Source organism: Lepidochelys kempii, chromosome 17, assembly GCF_965140265.1.
Source record: "Lepidochelys kempii isolate rLepKem1 chromosome 17, rLepKem1.hap2, whole genome shotgun sequence".
Taxonomy (NCBI): domain Eukaryota; kingdom Metazoa; phylum Chordata; order Testudines; family Cheloniidae; genus Lepidochelys; species Lepidochelys kempii.
Window position 1 is genome coordinate 3,411,390 of NC_133272.1, and position 17,535 is coordinate 3,428,924.

The 17,535-nt window shown below is 39.2% G+C and overlaps 1 protein-coding gene across 14 annotated transcripts in view; it reads right to left on the reverse strand.

Annotated features, from left to right (window-relative positions):
* Nucleotides 1–17,535, reverse strand: part of NCOR1 (nuclear receptor corepressor 1) — a 114,902-nt gene that overhangs the window by 81,695 nt on the left and 15,672 nt on the right. For 8 of the 14 annotated variants that reach the window (XM_073315882.1, XM_073315879.1, XM_073315877.1 and 5 more), the window contains exons 2-6: nt 10,032–10,208; nt 6,964–7,103; nt 6,420–6,479; nt 4,506–4,701; nt 1,840–2,022 (exon numbers count right to left, since the gene is read on the reverse strand). In XM_073315882.1, coding sequence (XP_073171983.1) covers nt 1,840–2,022; nt 4,506–4,701; nt 6,420–6,479; nt 6,964–7,103; nt 10,032–10,139 — 687 coding nt within the window. In that variant the 5' untranslated portion in view covers nt 10,140–10,208. Of the gene's footprint in view, nt 1–1,839; nt 2,023–4,505; nt 4,702–6,419; nt 6,480–6,963; nt 7,104–10,031; nt 10,209–12,093; nt 12,426–17,535 lie in introns of those variants that run through there. The other 6 variants (XM_073315891.1, XM_073315890.1, XM_073315888.1 and 3 more) reach the window with 2 other exon arrangements.

Here is a 17,535-nt window from a genome sequence, read left to right on the forward strand (position 1 = left end):
ATTTAACTTTCAACCAAAATATTAAAGCCAAGGAATACCAATTGTCTCAAGCTTTCATGCTGAGGCAATACTCCCCCAAAAAGTCTGACAGTATATTAAAATAATGTACTTAAAATCCTGGTTGCTGATATTCTTTTGAACTCCTTATTTGAAGTAACTCCTGTCATTATTATTCTGACAATCCAAAACCATACTTCATGGCAGAAAAAAGTTACTGAACACACACACACACACACACACACACAGAGAAGTTTAAAAGGTTATAGTAACATCAAACAACCAAATATATGCAATATTTGTTTTTCACAGCAATTAACCTCTTGTGATTTGCCTCTCTTACCAAAACATTCCTTTATATATGAATCAATGTCAGTTTAATCTTTGTGCTGTAAATATCCTTCCCTCCTGCAAGCCAGAAACATACAATAAAGATCAATATACACCTCCAATGTAATGGCTATGTCTACCCCCTTATACATGATTTGCTGTGTTATAGTGTTGTGTAAGAAATCAGCTTTTAACATTTTATAAAATGCCACGTACTCAGAACAGGATTGAGTCCTAATTTTACAGTTCATTTAAAGTATCTAAGAACTTACAGTACAATTTTTTTTTAGTTTTAAATCAGGGATTCAATTAATGGTCCTGATCTAAAATATATATATATTTCCAAGAAATCTGCATGATCAGTCACTGATTTTGCACCCAAGGAAGTGACAGAGGCAGATCACAAGTGCTAATGCGTGAGTAAATATTGTAAGAGAACCAGACAAGTTCTCTTTTGCTGTTCTAATCTAAGGTATAACAAGCTGGAATAAGAACTCATAAGACTGATTAAATGCTCCAAGAGCATAATGCAGCATTTAGTTTGAAGTTGTTGCTCTTTTACTATATAGCTATTCATCTAAGCAAATTTACAGCAGAATAGTTACAAAAGTCAGTCCTGCATTAAAATATACTGCTTTACTAAAAAAAGTAAGGTTTAAAAAAAATCATTCTTAAGATTAATGAAGTCACGATCTTAACATTTAATTTTACCAATGTTTTTCTAAGTAAATAGTTTTACTCTTAACATCTCTAGATAGTTTTTCCAAGGATCTTGTTTAAAAAAAAATAAAAGCCAGCATTTATGAAGTAGATCAAGGTTTCCCAAACTGTAGTACGTGAGATATCTTTAGGGGGTACATGGAGAAATTACGTAATGGTGGATTTATTATTTTATTTATTGCATTTTCATAATAGGCTACTCAGATGAAGCTTTAAAACTCTGTGGGAATTTGTTATATAAAATATGGTAGTTAATTTACTTCAAGATGTAACAATGAGAACATAGATATGCAGAGATGCTGATGTACACAGCCCTTACCTCCAATCACCATACAGAGCGGGCTGAGTTGCTCAGCAACTCTCCAGTCTAACTGAGCTCAGAACTTAGTGAGGGGTTTTTTTCGGTTGTATGTGTCACACTATAACTATATCTATACGTAACAGTGAAATAGGGACAGATGGCTAAAGACAGAGAGTGTTAAGAGGAAAACCAAGTATCAGTGATGAGAAGGGTAGGGATATGTAGGCATCTGGTAAATCTGGAAGTGGGTATGTCAGCAACTGATAGATCCGGAAGGGGGGTACACAATAAGAAAAGCTTGGGAACCTCTGAACTAGATTATAACATCCAACCCATTTACGTAGTACACATTGCTTACAGAACAAGAACTTTGACTCAAACTGTAATTAAGCAGTTTAGTTCATTTATTTTTTGCAAACACTTTAATATTGTGCTCTGCCAACTGAAAATAAAAATAGCATTGGTTATGGTGTTCTTTGTAGCTGACTTACTTGTTTTTTCTTCAGTTTAAGGATCTGCTGTTCCACTTTTGCAATTTCTCGATCTACACGATCCATGCTCTGTATCAACTCTTCCTTTGACAGTTTTGAAGGTGATGCATTCTGGTCCTCTCCACAGGGCTGACCAGAGACTGGAGAAGACGGCCCTTCATGCTTGCCTCCAAAAGCTGGTTCCTTAAATAAACAAGGAACAATTTGATCATGTTTTCTTACATAATACTTGAAGACAGATAAATTAGTTATGTTACAATCTCCAGATGTAGTCTCAAATCTTAATACATAAAGTTGTCCAAGTATAAATTAAGATAAAATTGACCAGAGCTTTCAGCCATCTACACTACCGCTTAGAATCACTTTAACACTGATAATTCTGAAGTTTAATTTAAGTTTCTAAAAGTACTCAGTTTTTCCTGTCATTTTTACTTCATGCAGCCTGGAATTAACAAAAGATCATGATGTCACCCTTTTAAAATCCATCTTAAATAATTTAGTTTCTATTTACATTTACAAGTATAGGTCCCCATTAGGGCCATCTTCAACTCTTCACAGGCATTCACGTTAAAAGGTAGATCTCTGAAGACATGTTTAAAGACAAAAATGATGAAATCTTGAATGCACCAATGACTAACTTGGAAAATGAATGCCTTATCCAAACCAGTCTCACTGAAACAAATTAAGTGTTTTAGTTCCATATTTCCTGAAGGTACCTTAAATTGCATATAAGATTGAGACCGTGTATTTCAGTACACCACTTGGATAAAAATTATTCATAACTAAATGAAAACATAACATTGTACACATCTGACTGGCTCCTCCAATGCCCCTTTGAGCTTATCTTTGCAATGCAACAGAGCAAGAAATTAAGATGCTGTATCATGTTAATATTCTACTTTAGCTCACAGAAAAGTGCTATATTTAGAATATGAAAAGCCGCAGTAAATAATTAAAGGCAGTATAAAAATACACTATCCAAAATTTGTTTAAAATGGGTACCAACTATTAGCTTTTGAATCCATACTTAAGACACCTAATAAAAACAAATTGCCTCATTTTCTAAAATGAGAAGCGCCTAGCATATTCCATTTAAGCCAATTTTCAAACTCGGTCCACTTTTTTAAGAGTTTAAGTATAAATTTAGGAAATATGGGGTTAGTCACTACACACAGAAATTGCATCAGCTTAACTCACATTTCTACCACAGATGTATCCAAGCTTTATCTAATTTAAGAGCATCCACAGAGGGGAACCACATAAATTTAACTAGACTGACTTAGAAACAGATTTAGTTAGTGCAATCCGAGTGTGTAGACCAGGCTTAACTTTAGGCACACACATTTTTAAATCTTGGCCATTTTTTGTAAGTCATGCTCAATCTAGAGAAATACTTCACCAATTATACTTTATAGAACCTTCCAGCTAGGGATTAAAGCATCTCATTCATTAAACCTTAACACTTGATAGGTAGGTTGCATCATTTTACAGATGGGAAAAATTTAGGTACAAAGAGGCTAAGTGACTTGCTGGGTAACCTTGAGCAAGTCAATGGCACAGTCAGAAACAGAACTCCGGTCACCTGATTTACAATCCCTTGCTCTAGCTAGCAGAGAATACTATCTTCTCCTTAACATGGTTAAACTGTCAGATGAAGGAGATAAGATACTGTAGTCAGGTTACTCCCAATATTTTCTGCAAAAAAGGAACTCTTACTCATACAGGGAAAGGTAGTCCTTTGTATTACCTATCATGAACCGTGTTATTCTGGATCAATGCAGAGACCTATTTCCATTGTGAAAGATGGAAAAAAACTTAAGGTTGTTAAAGTAAGAGGTTTACATTATTTATTATTTGCTTTATGGTAGAGTCTAGAGACCCAATCCAGAGTGGGGCTCCATGTGCACAAACACATTAGATACCATCCACCTAACGAGCTTACAATCCAAGCAGACATGTCATATGGTGTGAAGGGAGACAGAGGCAAAGAGAGGTTTAGTGACTTGCAGAATAGTGGCAAAGCCAAGAATAAAAGAATAGGGGTACTGAGCCCCAATCCAGCACTCACTGGGCAACTCTGCCTCTCAAAGTCTTTCATGGAAAGTCACAGAAGGGCAACACTTTTCAATTAAATAAATAGGCTGCATTCTACGCCTATTATATTTTCAAATACAAGGAAGTGTCTTGGAGATTTGCAGAGGGAAAGGCATTTCAGCTGTTTTGTCTGTCACCATCTGCTGGCGGTTTAAGACTGGAGCAGAGATCACTGCACTAATACTTTTTCAACAGAAGCCTACATAATATTGCTGAAGCGATGTTTTTTTAAATTAAACTCAAGTGGCAGCTATAAGTTAAGTGTTCCAACATTCTGTACAAGAAACAATTAACCTTCAAGCATATTATGCAACTTACTGGGATGGTTTTTTACTACTCCAACACATAGCTAGTGAGCACACTACTATAACTTGCAACTATACTAGTGAACAAAACATGTTTCTAAATAGTGAGCAGTCAATATTCAAATGCTCATCACAGAAATGGTGTAACTTGATACAGTTTTTAAGTTAATACTATTTTCAGCCACAACAATCTTTAAAATAGTCATCTAATCAATTTTCTAACATATTAAGGCACACCTTCAATATTGCAACAAAAACTGTCTTTACCTTCTTAATATCTGCAGATCGTAATCCCTCCTGTAGAGGATGTACTAAAGGCAGGACAGCAGCAGCACTAACACGCTGAAAATGGGAATCCGAAACTTGTTCAAGACGTGGTCGCTTAGATTCCAATGAATCATGATCAGTCTGTGACGGACCTGGGTGAAATTGCTGCTCATAGCCAGTTCTCCTTTCTTGAGGCCTAAGGAACAAAAGAGATTGTAAAAGCAATTAAATTAAAAATATATATCTATCAAAAAAACTCTATATGGTGCATTATTTAATGGTTGTGTCCCATTTCCAAGACTATAGGGAAGAGTGTCACAAAACTCTTTCTAAATAGTGAGAAGGGCAAAAGTTTTTAAGTGATATGTTGCAGAAAATTGGCTTTTATTTTTAAAATGGATTTTGACTGAAAGTTAATTAAAGCCCACAAAGGTACTATTTTAAATGCCCATCACTTCACAGCAGGACATGAAACTTATGCCATTACTACAAGTATATCAGAAAACAGGTTTGGGTCAAGAAAGAGCACCAAAAAGCCTTCACATCAGTAAGTTTAGTATTGCATTCCACAGAATTATGCAAAAGCACAGTAGTTCAATTAATTATTTTTCTTCTGAAGAAATTTCAAATACATATAAAAAGTATCTTAATTAGAAATTGAAGTTATTTGGAACTTGGTCTACACCACACTCTCAAGTTCAAGTACTTGTCAGTAGTGCTCTACCATCTATGCTGGGGGCTGGGAAGTGATTTGGTGGCTCTTCCCACTCATTTTTTTCCAAAGCAAAATAGCAGCATCACTAGCTTCTTTGCAGTGAATTACACAGGATGTCAATAAGATATCTCATATGCTTCACCACCTTCTTAGAAGATTTCATTAGAAGAAATGACAGTAGCTTTCTGTATTTTGCCAAAACTGGTGAATGAGCTTTTCACAATTTGAGAACAGTTTTTTGTCCTTTTACCTGCTGCAGGTTATCATAGCACTCTGGTACTTTGATGGCACTAAACCAAATCCAGCTGTCTTCTTCATAAATTGCAAGATGAAGACAACTAGTTAACCTCAGACCCAGTATTAGGGAATTATTTCTGGGAATATTCCAATTTAGCATCCAGAGTTGGGGAGCTATTCATTTATTTTACACACTAACTATCACCAGAGTAATGATCAGCACAGACCACTTCTGATCTGTGATCAGAGTGAGCTATGAGCAACAACACTGCATTTGAAGTAGTGTAAGTGCAAGGCAGGAGTACAATTTCACCTCACTGCAAGGAGTATCATATGCATACCTCTGTGCATCGGAATGTGATTATACCAATGAGAGAGCAAAACAATCACAATACTTAAACTTTCCCCTACACAATTGGGCATTCCCAGTATCTAAAATGTATTCAGATTATTAAAATTTCATTGAGATCTGTGGCTGAATTAATCTTTATGATTATTTTCAAGTCTGCTATTCAAAGCACACTGCATACCTCTTAGTTGAAAATCCGGTTAAATACAATTATTTAATAAACAATCAGTATTTAGCTGGCATTTACTGCCTTAAGTTACATCAATGCAAAGCATATTTAGTTGATATAAAGCAAACTATTTTTTATTTAAAAAAAGAAAGACAGCAGCTTTCACGACAGTAACAGCCAACTATAGCACTGCAGTATTAATCTGCTGGAGCCAAAACAGTAGTCGTATCTATTTACCATACAAGCAGGACTGGTTTAATAAACAAACTTGCAAAACAGTCCCAAGAACATTTGACTCTGAACTATGTCAAGTGATGTAAATTGTTTTATTCCTTTGTTGTCAAAAATCACCACCAATTGCTTGCATTTTAGCACCACATTTAAGTATTTTATACTGTTATGACAAATGAAACAACCCAACTAGCTCTGCTGCTTCTTACTTACCTAGACAGACAAATACCCTCTGCTGAATATTCAAGTGTATGAATTTTATCCCAGTGAAATCTAGGAAACATGATGGATAATATTCACACTGTGATGATTCTTTAATTTTGCTGTATAACTTCACTTGTCACTGTATCTCAAAGAAACAAACGTTACACACTTATGGCCAAAATATTTCTGAAGAACTAGTTTGTGATATGCACGAGGGTTCTCATTGCTTGCTATAAAAGTTGTTGGGAGAGGTGGGGGGAGGGGGGGGAAGTGAAGCACAGGTGTCACTTCCTATCTAGGAAACAAACATCTTATTTAAGCCAAGTGGGCTGGGGAGTTGTGCAATGGGTTTTAAACAAGGCAAACCTAAAATATTGTCAAATACCGTACACAGACCAATACGGTTAGTTAATGGAGAACCCTGTGCTTAATAAAGCTAAGTCCTTAAGCAAGAACTGTGGAAGCATACTTTTTAATTATCAATATATACCTTTTATAAAGTCTGGTTCAACTCGTAACAGATTTCTCTTGTATCTAAATAGAATGCCCTTACCTGTCAGAGCCTGGGTGAAATTCAGAAAGTAAGGAAGGCCGTCGACGAAGTTGCTGCTGCTGCTGCTGCTGCTGCTGCAAGAGTTGAGTTGCCTGACTGACTTCCAGATGAGAAGAACGATAATCAGGAACTGCAAACTCCTAAACGAAAAACAGTCCTGATATTTAAGCAAGAATGAAAATTCAAAAGCTATGAGACTGAGCCAAAGTACTCAGGAGATGAAGGAATCATGGTTTCTGAAGAATTCTTGCAAATCAAGACCGGATTATCACAGCTTTGCTTCAAGCCAACATCTAAGTCTTAAAATGGGAAGTTTCTTTTACAGACATTTTTTGGAACTCCAAAAAAAACAGATTAGAGAAACAGAGTCATAAAATCCACTATCACAGTCATCACAGGAACTGCAAAGTAATTTGGAGCCCAAAAAAAGAGAGGTGGTCTGGGAATGGGGAGAATATAAAGGAAATAAGAATGAAATTCACATATTCATTCCTAGCGAATATATTCAAACCTGTCTAGGGAAAAATGATTGCATCTATACACTAGCAGACACATATGGTGACTGAATTAGACCAGGACTGAGCTCCAGGACTCAATATGCTCAGTCCTGGACAAGTGCCAGAAGAGCTTTGTTAACCAAAGCTTGACACAGATTTAAACTCCGAGATTATGAGAAGTGAAAGCTCTGTGCCATATGAAAGCTTGGAATCAAAACTTGCAAATGGTATGACATTAATATCTAGCTCCAGTTGTTCATGGGAGATTAGCTGCTACAATCACATGGGAACAGTTGCAAAGATGCAGTACCCATATTCTCAGGACCAGTAAACTTTTAAAACCATTGTTTCAGACATGATTAGAAAAAAAAAGTTTTATATCCCCAATATTATATCATGAGTACAGAATACTATCCACTGAAATATCGGAACTCAACATACAAGTGGCTTTAAACTGTCCAGTTACCACACAACTTCTCCATTTTTGAAGATCCTTTCATAAGAGCTGAAGTTTAAGGTTTCAAATGCAGCTCAAGATATTTCGAAATGTGATATTAGATTCAGTAAGATACAGAAGCGACCCATGGAGTTTACAATCAAAGGGAGGTCTAGGAGACACTAATCTAAACAACATTTATTCTAACATGGGTCTTTTTATAGATTTCCATTTTCTTTAAAACGCAATGAACACTAACTCTTAACATGCAAAATAACCCTCAACAACTCATCAACCACCTCATTAGCCAGGAGATTTATCCTACTCAGCACCAGTGACCAAAGAGCACATAGGAGGCCAGATCTTCAATCCCTCGAGTCCCCTTTGCGTTACTCCAGTGGTGCAACCCGGACCCAAAGCTACATTAAGGCAGCCGCTAAGGATTTCCCTAGTGTAAGGGAACCCTAATATAGCCAGCCCTACACCAGTCCTTCCTAGCCAAGCAGGCATGGGGACATTCTAGGGCAGGTTGGGGATGAGTGAGGGCAAGACCAGAGTGCAGTTCATCTTGGTAATCCTAGCAAGCAGAACAGCACTTTGTAGACCGCTATTCATGGACACAAGCTAGAGCTGCCCCAAGTTGAATAACTTGTCCGAAGGGCCAGTTTGGCTCCTGCTACCCCTCAATGATTGGGGATGCGGTGGGGGAATCAGTGGGATAGTAGTATTGTAAACACACCATTACTCCCCACACACACATTCAGGTGTACTAAGTATTGCTCTGACCTACCCAGGGATCTAGGGTTCTTAGAGGGAAGGAAGAGGAGGAGCTAGGCAATGGTAAGTTCTCATGGAGAGCTCCTGGGCCCCACAGTAGAGAGACTCCCTCCATTCCTGAGACTGACCTCCTATGGCACTTGTAGGAACCATTCTGTCACAGCAGTTGACAGGTCACTTTTTAACTCAGAAAACGTTATTAGATTTGTCAAAGATTATACAAGTCATCTTTGCACACTGTTGGAAAATTAGTGTTTCCATTCCAAATCCAGCCTTTCTTCTATGTTGGCTACACCTAGCCTAGTAATTAAGCATTACTAGATTAAAAGTAAGACTAAAAAAAGAACATAATTTTCAATTAGTTCCTCAGGGATTGTGTGTTCCAGTTAGGACAAAACCAACCACAAAAATAGAAAAGTTGTATTAATTTCACAATATATGGTACTATATTCAAAAGACATTTAAATCTTCTTGATTTTATCTTAAGAGAGCCAAGCCAACAAACAGAAGAAGTGTGCAGTTTATAAAATCTAAGGTTTTCAGCAAAAAAAAATTTTGACCAACTATTTAGCAAGCCAAAATTGGCAGCAGCATTGCTCAGTGGTCAAAATGTGTCCTCTGTCACTCCACTCTGGTTTACACATATTTACATTTGAGTTTTCAACATTAAAAATAAAACCAGAGGAAGTGAGAATCAAAAAAGACTGCCTTATTTTAGAGAGAAGGTTCTCTATTTGCCAAATATATATTGCTACTCCACTCTCTTCGTACACTAAGAAACTAACTAAACACTGAAACATATAACATTTTTCTTGAGGGGATTTACAGAATTGAAAATAGGAAGTAGCATATAACTGACAATTTGAACATTTCACTTAGGATGCCTGCATGGTTTTAATATTTTGGTAGACTACTACTACGTCATCATAACAGTCTTACCCCCTTGGGCTGGGATCTCACCAGATTTCACAAACCACAGTGCTGCAGGAAGTAAGGATAAACTCAAACTCCTGTGAATCAATATCTCGTTAGGGAGTTAGGAAGCAATATAACACTAGAAGGGACACCTTTTACATAAGGCATCTAAATATGGCCAGAAACATTTCAAACCATATCTCACATTTTGTTTAATTAGAGGTATTAACCTTGGTGCACTGGCCAAATTCCATCAAAGGAAGACAGAGCATAAGTATGTAAATTCCCCTCATCAGTTTTAATTAGGTTCAATACTCTGAAATTTCATTGTTTTTCAAAACATATTTGACCTAGGATTAAGTAGGTAAAAATACACATTTGGCATGAGCAAAATACCCGAATGACAGGTTCAGATTGTAATCTGCATGGTATCTGCTCCTTACCTGCTGATGTCGCGCGTTAGGGAAGGTGTACTGGACAGAGTGAGTAGGATAACGACTCTGTTCTGTGCTGAATGCTCCTTGGTTAGGAGGGTAGCCCGAACTTGACATTATCAGAGAAGGAGTCTTCACAAACTGTGAGATCAACACCAGCAAGCAATCATGTTTCTAGGAAACCGCCTAAAAGGAAAAAAGAACACTGATAAGTAATGAAGTACCAGATGTACTTCCAACACATTATAACCATAGTCACCTAAGCAAAACAACCATTACCAGTAAAAGCTTCCCCACGCACACAATACATTTATTCAATAGGTTGCTCTAGTTTGAATCCTGCTAGCTGTTCTTAAATGGGCTCAAAAACAGAGGGGTCAGCATTAGCTACAAAAGGATTTGAGAATTATATTGTCAGAGTACATCCTTTTAACAGTCACCAATTTAATTAGAAAGATTTTACTTTTTAAACAGGTCACTTAAAGATACTAAAGGAGTTCTTATATAGCCAAGCTGTATCGTGATAATTACCTTAGGATAAGGTGTAATGAGCTAAATTCACCTCTTTTCTTTGGGAACTTTTTTTTTTTAAATGGATATGAATGGTTCCGTACATCCTTATTAAGTGAACCTTGAGGCCAGATGGCTCAATATTCACTATGTCACCAGTTCTATTGGACCCTACAAGAAGTTATTACTATTGAATGGCAGCTTGGCAGCCTTAGTTCTTAGGTAGGTAGGCACGCATAAAAGCCATCATTAAAAATGGCAGCCTTGTTAGCAGTCTCAGTTTAGGTCTACACTCCACTCCAGTATGGACTACAGGGATGTGAATTGCAGAGTGCTCCGAAGCGTTGTACTCTTAATGCCCTGCGTAGATGCTGCTGGCACAAACTAAAAGGTATCTAGTTTACACAGAACCCACCCAAGATTGAGGCAATGCTTGTAGGAAGAAGCTTTGAAGAACTAGCCTTTTTTAAAGAAAACAAAACAGAAAAACATCCTCCATTACCAAGAACCTGCCTGAAGATCATTTAAATCAGTCAGCAGTCTTGGAAATTCTTACTGCTACTGGATAGCCAAATAGCTATGGCAACAAAAAACTACCCACTTTCATCTGCAACTAGCTAGAAGAGCCTGCCCCCATCTGGGGGAGCGGACCTGGACATGGTTATGCATGCACTTGTGACCTCTGTACTCTGTTCTTGGATGAAAGTGATAATTAAGGCACACACCTTGAAAAAATTCCAGCTGAGAAAATTCAGCAGCCCATCTGCTTAGCAACATAAGCTGCCATGAACAACTAACCTCAGTATTCTTATATAGTCTCTACAGTCTTACTTGTTATTTAAATACAAAACACATACACATGCCAGCCTTTTTTCCCTTAGTACCACTCTGTTGCCCAATAGTGTAACTGTAGTATGTTGTTCCATCCTGTTTGACAAGTGTGTTTCATGCAGTATGTATCTTTAGTCTTGCACAATATTACACATTGAGTGTTATGAGTATTTAACATAGCAGGAAAAAAATGAGAAAGTGATCATGCTTTTAAGCACTACTTTAATCCACACATGTGTGAGGGTACAGCTGAGATATAAAATCCTTGAATGCTTTCCTGTGTTTCCTGATTTGTGGGTGTCTAAACGAGACTTAAAGTTGAATCCAAGGGATGCTTCCTGGGCCAGATTTGGGTTTTTGAAAACAAACTTCCATAAAACATAAAATTAATTTTTTTAAAACCCACAAATATTTAAAAAGCTAGGTAGACATTACATGATAGCTTTGGCAACTCAAATATTGTATTGTGCTAGAGATGCACATGAGGCAATGGTCTGACAAAATGCAAATTAAACCTGACCACAAACTGACTTATCAAAGGGAAGCGAATAGTCTCTATTTAGTATCTCAGCTAAGTGAAATCATGGTGTAACAAACAGCATAAATGGGGAAAAATTATAATTTTTAAATTTCCATTTTTAGTAAATTAATTTGACCACATTCCTTTAAGGCAACAGGAAAACAAAAAAGAAAATAAGCAAAAAAACCAAAATCATGTGTGAAAACTTACAGGCAGCACATCTTGTCTCTGTTGGTTGAGCAATGGCATGCAAAGATGCGAGTTTTATTAGGGGAACAGAATCTGCGAGTCTCAAGTTGAGAGTGGCGGAAAGGAGTGGCGTAGAGAAGAGAGGCATGACTATCCTCTAACTCCCCAATGGTGTTCAGACTCCATGGCAACATCAACAACTTTAGAAACTTCACATTGTACATGTGAAAATGCTCAGTCATTTGTTTTTTCCAGTGACTTCCTCATTGTGAACTAGAAACATGCCAACTTTCAAGTTCTCAAGCTGAAAAGCTATATTTTATTATTGTCAAAATTAGGAGTAAGAGAAGAGGCTAGAGAAGAGAAAAGGAAAAAAAAAGTTGCAGAAATAGTGTCAGGAGTAATCCAGGTCAAGGTGATCCAACAGGTGGAGAATGGAGACCATGTCTACTCCACAAGCTTTGGCCCACACAATTTACATCATAATACAGCCACTGAAGTTTGTACTTCACCTGTGCATGTGCATATTTGGCTGATTGCATCGGCAATTTACGTACTCACCAGGAGTGCTTGCATGGATATAAAGCATGGTGCACCATGAGTAGGGTTATCCCAGTGTGCCATGCACTGCCATCTGGCACAATCCCTTTCAGGATATTTTCACAGTTTTGTGGGATAGCAAGGATTCACCCAGGGATTTTTGGGAGATGGGGTCAAATACCCAGCATGCAATTTTTTCCACCCTACAATATCTTCCACATTCCATAATTTTCAAGCCATTTTTCAAAAATTCCACATCGTGCTTTTCAGCCTCTGCCATCTTTGCCGGACGCATGGGGCCCAGAGAGCTCAGCCCTATTAACATGAACACTGCTAACACGACAAATGATTCTCCTGTATTTGTAGACCTGCAGGAAGTACTGAAACAATGGGATCACAATGGGGAATACGAGGATATTGTCAAGAAGAGTTTGTTGATGGATTTAGTGAAAAAAATCCCAGGTTGCTGGTGGCATTCATGGAGCAGCTGCAGATGGCGGAGCACTAATTCTGGTGCTGAGAAACAAGCATTTACGGGTGGAAGCACATTGTAATGCATGTTTCGGACGACGAACAGTGGCTGCAGAACTTCCAGATGCAAAGAGTCACAGTCCTGTATTTGTATGCTGATCTTGCCCCAGCCCTTCAACGCAGAGATAGCAAAATAAGGCCTATATTGACAGTGGAGAAACAAGTGACAACCACGACCTGGAAGCTTTCAAAAGCCAGACTGCTACTAGTCGGGGGAAATCATTCTGGAGTTGGAAAATCTACAGTGCGGGCCACTGCCATGCAAGCATGTAAGGTCATTAATTGCCTCCAGCTGTGCCAGGCTATGATAAGTGGAAGGCAAGGAATAGTGAATGGATTTGCAACTATGGGGTTCCTGAACTGCTGTGGGGAGACAGATGGAACAGATCTCCCTATTTTGGCACCAGCCAACCTTGCTACTGAGTACATCAACAAAAAAGGATATATAACCATGGAAAAGTAAGTGCTAGTGGATCACAGGGGTTGAGTCACTGATGTCAATGTAGGTTGGTCAGGGTAGGTGCAAGACACCTGCATCTTTAAGAACACAGGACTGTTCAAGAAGTTGCATTTAGGGTCAGCCTTTCCTGAGCAGTGGATTAACATTGGAGATGTGGAAATGCCAACAGCGATTCTCTGAGACCCAGCCTTCCACTTACTCATCAAGACGTATTCTGGCCATCTGGACGGCACCAAGGAAAGATTTAAGTTTCAGCTCAGCAGATGCAGAATGTCTATGGAATGTGCTTCTGGTACACTGAAGGGTCACTGGCATTGTTTACTCACTAGATTAGAACACATCAAGAAAAACATCCTAATGGTTATATTTACATGTTGTGTGCTGCATAATGTATGTGAGAAAAAGGGAGAAAAACTGCCACCAGGGTGGAGGGTAAGGTGGAACATCTCTCTTCTGAATTTGAACGGTCAGACACCAGTGCTATTAGAAGAACCCAGTGTGGAACTATGTACTTGAGGGATGCTTCACAGTCAGCCACTGTAGTGTTCTCTGGCATCTGTCTCATGTAATTTAAACAACATATTTGGGGGGGGGGGGGGGAGGTTTGCCTGCTAATATATATTGTGTTGTGCCTCCTTCAAGTTATAAATACTGTTGGGCCTGGGGCTTTGCCTGTTACTATGAATTGAGTTGTGCATACTGTACATTTATAAATATGGCTGCATGTTTTACTGACGTCACGAATTCTGTGGTGCATTTATAAGTAGTTGGCTTTCTTGACTGCCATTATGCATTTCATAATACTTGTTGTGAATTAATAAACATAATTTGAGTGAAAAAATTAGGTGCATAAAATCAGAGTACAAACATATACATACATTATACAAACTTATAACTTAATGGGGCAAAACTTAAAATTCTGGTTGAAAAGGAAGTCAATATTTACGTCCATTTGTGTAAACAAAAAGGTAGTTCAATGTAGTCAGTTGCGGCTTCGCATGCACCAATCTGTGGTTTTCACACGTCTCTCTATATGAAGCTGCATTTTCCTTGTTGTTCCTCTTGAGTAGACTGGTGGGGGTAAGCAAGTGGTCCATGATGCCACATGTTATCTTGGGGGTGTAGGGAGCAGAAGCACTGAGTTCTCCAAACAGTGCAAAGGCTGATGAGTCTAGGATTTTTGGACCTGTAAGTGAGCCAGGGTCTGCACCTCTTGTGTTTACTGTCTGTGAAGACCCATTACGTCACAGTGCATTTTCCACTACTTGTCCTTCTGGCACGCCTGGGCCTTTTGCCTATCCTCTCTGTCCTTCTCATGCTCTTGTCATACTGGCCCTCCAAGACCTTTGTTCAGTCCAGTGAACCTCTGGCTTGCAGGATCTCGCCGAACACATCCTCCCTAGCCCTCTTCCTTCTCCTCACCAAGGTCAGGCATTCTGCGTGTGTAAAGGAGGTACCTCTCAAGGCCACCACACCAGAAGTTACTGATAAAAAAAAAAGACAGATGCACCATTAAATTTACAGTTCCAATGGAATGGGAAAGATGGGAGTTCCAAAACTCCCTTCTCTTATTCCCACAAATACTTTAATGCTGACTGACAGTTCAGCTTTCGAGTACCTCACCACAGTACTGCTCTCCAGCGCCAGCCATGTTGAGTACGGCCTGGCATAGAGGATGGGGCCTATTTTCTATACATGAACCCATACATTTTTGGACCCTATTCCATGGGTACAAGTAGAGAGCAATGGCAGTGAATACTGGCACTATTTTTCACAGTTAGTAGCAATTTTAGCTGATAGCTCATTCCTGAGGGTCACAAAGGCACAGGGAACCAAGCTGCTACTAGCATCCCAAAGCTGCCCTGACCAGTATATCGCTACCCTGTTTGCTGCAATGAACCAGGCAAACTTGTAACAAAACGGCATGGGAAAGTGTCCTATCACAGAAGAAGAAATAAGACTGCCATCCCTAGAAACCTTCAGGAGATGATGGCAGAATATCTCCATTCAAGTTTCGTCAAGATCTGTTACGAAAATAAGAGGGACATCCCTATTCACATGGCCAAGGGGCTCCTCATAGCCCTCCTGACTATTCCAACAAGGGAATAAAAAGCAGATGGGGATTCCACCACTGTTTGTTCTATCTGTACCTGGGCACAGGACACTGAATCAATGTGGATTGTGTAATCTGAATGTTGGTACTGTTTGGGAAATTGTTTTGAATCTATTTCCGAACCTTATTTCTCATAATATAATAGTAAAACAATGAAAAGTTGATCCCATGGTCTTGTACACTAGAGCTGGGCCAGGCACCATCTTTAAATGATCACAAGGGTTGGGGGAGGAGGGAAGCAAAAGCAAACAAACATTGTAAGGAAAACTGTGCAAGCACACTTACCTCCTTTCCCCTTCATCAGCAGGCTCATCTATGCTCTCCTGGTGGGACTGGCTAGACTCCTGTGGCATTCCAAACAGGTCCTCCTGGCTCGCAACATAGTTGGTGTCCCCCGTCGCGTCACATCGCCTCCCTTTTTCTCCTCCTCCCTCTCCCTCTTCATGGCAGAAGTCTTCACTCAGGCTCCTCCAAGGTGTCCACAGAGCTCTGCAGGGTGCCGGTGGGGCCACCGTCTAGTATGGCATGAAGTTCATTGCAAGTGTGGCAGGTCTTTGGGGGCAGCAACAGATTTCTTGTTGCTCTCCCTCACCTTACGGTATCCCTGGCAAAGTTCATTTGTTTTCATGTGGTACAGCTGCTGTCATAAACATACAGCTAAAGGTAGCATAAAATCCCTCCTTTACCTGTAAAGGGTTAAGAAGCTCAAATAACCTGGTTGGCACCTGACCAAAAGGACCAATAAGGGGAGAAGATACTTTCAAATCTGTGGGGGAAGTTTTTTGGGTTTTTTTCTGTGTGTTCTCTCCGGTTCAGCGAGGAACCAGGGTACGGAAAATACATCTCCTAAAGCCATATATGAACTAACCATCTAAGATTACAAATTGTAAGTAATAGGAAGGAAATGTATTACATTATCTTTTGTTTTAGCTTGTGAATTTTCTCTGTGCTAAAAGGGAGATTTATCCCTGTTTTTTGTAACTTCGAAGTTTTGCCTAGAGGGGAATCCTCTATGTTTTAAATCTTATTACCCTGTAAAATGACTTTCCACCCTGATTTTACAGAGGTGTTTCTTTTTTTTTTTTTTCCTTTATAATAAAGTTCTGTTTTTTAAGACACTGATTGGTTTTTAGTGTCCTAAAAACCCAAAGGTCTGGTCTGTGCTCACCTTGGTTACCTAGCTGGTTGGTAGATTATTCTCAAGCCTCCCCAGGAAAGGGGGTGAAGGAGCTTGGGGGAAATATTTTGGGGAAACAGGAACTCCAAGTGGTCCTTTTCCTGAATCTGTCTAACTCACTTGGTGGTGGCAGCAGTACCCATCCAAGGACAAGGAAGGATTTGTGCCTTGGGGAAGTTTTAACCTAAGCTGGTAGAAATAATCTTAGGGGGTCTTTCATGTGGGTCCCCATATCTGTACCCTAGAGTTCAGAGTGGGAAGGGAACCCTGACAGCTGCTAATCCCTGATGCATCCCTTAGCCTACATCCCCCGTGATAGCCATTCTTACATGTCCACGTTTCTACAGCTGTTCCACAGCTGTGTTTTCAGTGTCTCTTTTTTTCCCCCACAAACCCAGGAGATTTAATTCTTCTTGCTTCTCCATGCAGGCGTGTGTCTAATGCCTGACTGTATGTGGAGCCATGGTATGGCAGGCACAAACAAAGGTGAGTTGCTAGGTATGCTTGCCATGGCACACCATCAGGAAAGATATTTCAAAAACATGTGGGGGTTTTTTTGGGTGGGGAAGAACAGGGTTTGGAAGTGTTCCAGTCTATGTTACTCCTATGCAGTGGAGTTTAAAATTGTGAGCAGAGTGGTCA